The sequence below is a fragment of the Camellia sinensis genome, chromosome 7, assembly GCF_055761805.1.
Source record: "Camellia sinensis isolate YWXY chromosome 7, ASM5576180v1, whole genome shotgun sequence".
NCBI lineage: Eukaryota > Viridiplantae > Streptophyta > Magnoliopsida > Ericales > Theaceae > Camellia > Camellia sinensis.
This window is the reverse complement of record NC_138967.1, coordinates 28287758-28292554: the sequence shown is the minus strand read 5'-3', so window position 1 is coordinate 28292554 and position 4797 is coordinate 28287758. Positions and strand designations below refer to the sequence as shown.

Genomic DNA, 4797 nt, shown 5'->3' with positions numbered 1-4797 from the left:
TTTTTTCAAAAAAACAACGCATACATGTAGTAAATATAGCGCACATTAAAAAAATAAATATTTACAATAAAAAATATTTATCCTAAAAAAATAAAATTAAGAAAATTTTTAAATATTAAAAAACTAAATCCAAAAAATTTCAAAATACAACTCAAGACTCAAAACTCTTTTCAAATTTTTTTTTCAAAACTCAAAACTCTTTTTAAAACTCATAACCAATCAAATTTTTTCTTTTCAAAACTCAACTCAAAACTGATAACTCAAAACATAATTTCACACTCAAATCATGATTTTAAAACTAAATCAAATGGAGTCATTTGTCAAGACTCAAAAAAGAAGAAATAAAGTAAACAAAGTAAAATTATAAAAAGTATTGAAATTTAATGGAAATTTTAGCTTGTCACACTCATAATTTTTTTTTTATTTTTTCATGGCTAAAAAAATTTATACCTCAAATAAAATTATGAATTTATGAAAGGACAATTTTTGTTACACTATACAATGTTTTGTTCCTCTATTTTTCAATTATTGATATATTAAAAAAAAAAAAGGTTGAGAGCAAATTACCATAGAAGTACTAGCTAAAATTCTAGTTAACAACTTGAGCTGCAAATTCGAAATTAAACATTTAGCATATTAAAACATAAATAGATAATAATTATATTGATGCAAAAGCTCTCCAAAGATATAGCGTCATGGTATTGAAATCAAATAAATACAAAGAAAAACAAAAGACACAGAGGTTACTGAGACTGAAATTTCATGTTTACTAGACCAAAAAAAACCAATTCTCAATTTGAGACCTTTGTTAGATGTGTCTTCATCTTAATTCCAAATTTTTTTTTTTTTATAACAGTATTTACATACCAAAACCATATCATGCATGTGTCAACGTAAATAACAATTTCGTTGAATGCATGTCTAAAATTAAAAATGACAAAATATCATTTGATTTGTGCACATGGTTTTAAAAAAGTAGTGGTATGATGAGACATCAGTATCATTTGTGGTGTAACAGTATTAGAATTATCAAGAGATGCGTATTGGGAATGAAATATTGCATTGCCGTCTTGAATTTTTTTATAATCATCAACGGCATAATAGAGTTTTACAGTAGTCGAATTAGCCAAATTGATCGGTTGTGAATTTGTTATGTACCGATATGTGCTACAAACTAGCCAAAGTGTAGCAATCTTGGAACGATAAAAATCCGATAATTAAAACCATGATTAGTATATATCATCAAAACAATTGTAAAATAAATAAATAAATAAATCGAAATGGGTTATAAATTACACCATGTACATGGGTGTACAACCAAAAGTTGTAATGGTTGTCCCAAATAACAAGGGAAAAAAAAAATGTAACCCCTATATCATTCTAAAGGTGATAGGCAGCTGAAACTTTATTGCTTTGCATTCCAATACTGCCTAATAGTTTTTTAATTTGCACCGCTATGTGCAGGTACCGGTACCTTTGCCAGGGATGTAAGTGCAGGGATTAGGACCGGTTGGCGGCACCTCTCCTCTGAGGATGGATTGGATGAGCAATGGAACCATCCGAGGTCTCGTGGCTTCTGTAAGCGGTACTAAACAAGTTGAAGAGGACAAAATGGTCACAATGAACAAAGTTGTGAAGAGAAATCTATGAGAAACCATCTTCTTCTCTTTTTAACTTAAGAAATGACCCTTATGTTTGTAACTATTTGAAGGCTTCTTTGTTTGTGCTAAGGAAAAGAAATTTGAGCTAGAGATTGTAATGGAAATGTTGTTGGAGATTTGATGTATAGATGTTACATGTACATGCGTTTATATAGGCTTTGGGTTTTAGTGGACTTGTTTGTTCACATGTTGGATGTGTGTTTTTTTGACTAAAGCATTGAATTTTTCATGCGTTGACTGGGCGTTGGCTTGTTTGAATTGCCTCGGTCTATATTCTAAGATCAACACACATGGAATACTTGAATGCCAAACGGAGTTCATAACAGGCTGTAAAGGACACGGGCCCCTGCTGTGTTATGTCCCTGCTGTGCCTGCTGTGTGCCTGAAAACGGCACCGTTTTGTCACTTTTTTTTTTTTTTTTTTTTTTAATTTATATGTAATGGTTTCTGCCGCCGTTTCTATAGACTTACAAAAGTTAGTTTTATTTATTTGTTTTTTACACTCCAGGCAAAGTGTCTGTTGTGTTAGTCTATTTATTTATTTATTTATTTCATATATAAGAGTCTCATTAATTCTTGTTTTATTATAATAAAACAATTAATCTATCATATTAAATTATATTTTTTTAAAAAGATTAATTTTAAAATTAAAATCAAACAAATAATACATGCTTTGATTTTTTCAAAACTGGCTTAAATGCATCAAAAGTAAAATTGAAAGGGAAGAAAATTGTAATTAAACAAATCAATTTATCAAACCATAAGCAAAAAAAATTGTAACTTAAAAAAAAAAAAATTGTATCCACAAAAAAAAAAAAAAAAAAAAACAACAACTTAAGGCCAAAATATATTCAATTCACATCCAACATCTGCATAAAAAAAAAATAATAATAATAATAAATTTTAAGACATTCGAACTTCAAAATCTTCTGTCAAACATCCAAAAACCTTATAGTCAATTCACATCCAACATCTGTATAAAAATAATAATAATTCTGAGGCATACAAACTTCAAAATCTCCAGCCAAATATCCAAAAATCCTTTTCAACCACTCTAAATCATTCAAACAAAATTCTAAAAATCTTCAATTTCAATTCTCAAAACAAAAACTACAAAGTGGATCTCCATGTCAATTTTGTGGAGGCGGTTGGGAATAAATAGAAAAATCAAAAGAACTCTCATTTCTAAATTCGGTCTCCATTGGATTGTGCCCCGCTAGATGAAGTGATATTCCCTATAAAAAATAAAAAAAATAAAAAAAAAGAAAAGAAAATTCATTAGAATAAATTTTATGGACTAAATTACATTAAAAACATATATATATATATATATATATATTACTTACTTGAGAACTTTGTGGACTATGTGATGCTTCAAAAGGCAGAGGTTGTGATTGTGGATACCTTGGTGAGTATGAATTAGTATCACATGTGAGAAGATTATACCCATAATTTATCAATTGTGGCCAATAGAGACTCCCAACATCCTATATTCCATTAAACATCATGAAAAGTAAATACACTAATACAACGTAGTCTAAAAAATAAACAAATAACATAAAACAAGAGCTAACCTGTGGTTGGCTTAAAGATGAATTTTGAACATTTGTGATATTGCTTGATTGACCAATAGTCTAAATAAGTTGTAAAATTTATCAATACATTACACAATTTATATAAAAAAAAATAAAATAATAAATAACATAACATAAAACAATAGCTAACCTGTGGTTGGCTTAAAGCTGAATTTTGAACATTTGTAGTGTTGCTTGATTGACCAATAGTCTAAAGAAGTTCAAAAAGTTATCAATACTTTACACAATTTATAAAAATAAATGCATATCATTTGAAATTTCAAAAGTACGGAAGTAATACCTTACTAAGGCGGGTTGGTTGTGAAATAACTTTTGTCTTCTTATTCATCATCTCATGCCAAGGTTTCAATCTACCCCTCCCTTTGTGTCCAACATCTTTCTTCTTTATGCCCTTAACTTGTGCAAAGTTGGGGTCATCCGCATCTAATTCTTTGGTACCAAAATCTCCAACTCCCTTCATCATATTATTTACTTTTACACACAATTCCTTAATCCCTTCATCAACCAATTGATAGGAAGGTTTGTGCATAGATGCTTGAGTTGCTAGTTTCACCATTCTTGGACAAAGATCTCTATAACGTGCTAATATCAACAATTTCGGATCATCCTCATCTACTACAACATTTTTCTCTTTAATTTCACAATCTTTTGCATCCAATCTCCATCGGCCTAATATATACCTTTCGGGAATTTCCATAACATTCATTCTATCAAGTGCTTTGATTGCATGACTACACAAAATTCCGAAGTTCTCAAATTTCTTACAAGTACAATGTATTTCTCGACAGCTTTTTTCTCCTCTTAGCCCAGTAACTTCCACCATACCCTCCACAATATACTCTTCATCATTACCATACAAGCCAATCACGCACTTAACTTCTCCTTCTAACTCATGGAATTGCTTCACTTGACAACAAAGGGATGTATCCAACTCATAATGAAATAAATCAAAGATAGGAGGGGTGTACAAACTCGCAACCTGGATTAAAATGGGAGACTTTTTTAATTTCATTCTTGGCAACTTTTGTCTAGAATCATATATTGCAGAAATTTCCTCATACCGCTTATCTACAACAATCCGATTGAAATGAGTAAAGAATTGAACAATGTTATGATCACCTTTCAAATATCTCCTTAATGTTCCATTTAGACTTTCACTAAGTTGTGTGCTTCGCATTCCTCCAGTAAATACCCACTTCATATACACATGCGCCCATTGCTCTCTTTTTCTTCAAGTTCTTTTCATCCACTCATTCTCTTGCAAGTTGTATTTATCAATCAAAGAATTCCAAGCTTCAATTAATTCATGCTCATTCTCATAGTCATAAATGCAAGCCTTTAAATCGCTACTAAATTTTGAACCACTCTTGAACAAGTAACCTAAATGCTTTAAAGCATTTTGCATCAGGTGAAAAGTGCACAACCCATGAAAAACCTCAGGCATGATTTGTGAAATTGCCCTAGCCATTGCTTGATCTTGGTCTGTAAAAAAACTAATAGGCTTTTGTCCTGACATTGCATCCAAAAAAGTTTCAAATAAC

The 4797-nt window shown here is 30.3% G+C and overlaps 1 protein-coding gene across 1 annotated transcript; it reads right to left on the bottom strand.

Annotated features, from left to right (window-relative positions):
- Positions 1-2615: 2615 nt before the first annotated feature.
- Positions 2616-4487, bottom strand: LOC114286800 (protein FAR1-RELATED SEQUENCE 1-like). The gene is made up of 5 exons (XM_082877031.1): positions 3537-4487; positions 3387-3446; positions 3236-3295; positions 3008-3148; positions 2616-2896 (listed from the first exon to the last, which is right to left on the bottom strand). The coding sequence occupies exons 1-5, from the start codon at positions 4455-4457 to the stop codon at positions 2792-2794; spliced, it is 1287 nt and encodes a 428-aa protein (XP_082733157.1). The 5' UTR covers positions 4458-4487; the 3' UTR covers positions 2616-2791.
- Between the last annotated feature and the right edge of the window lie 310 nt (positions 4488-4797).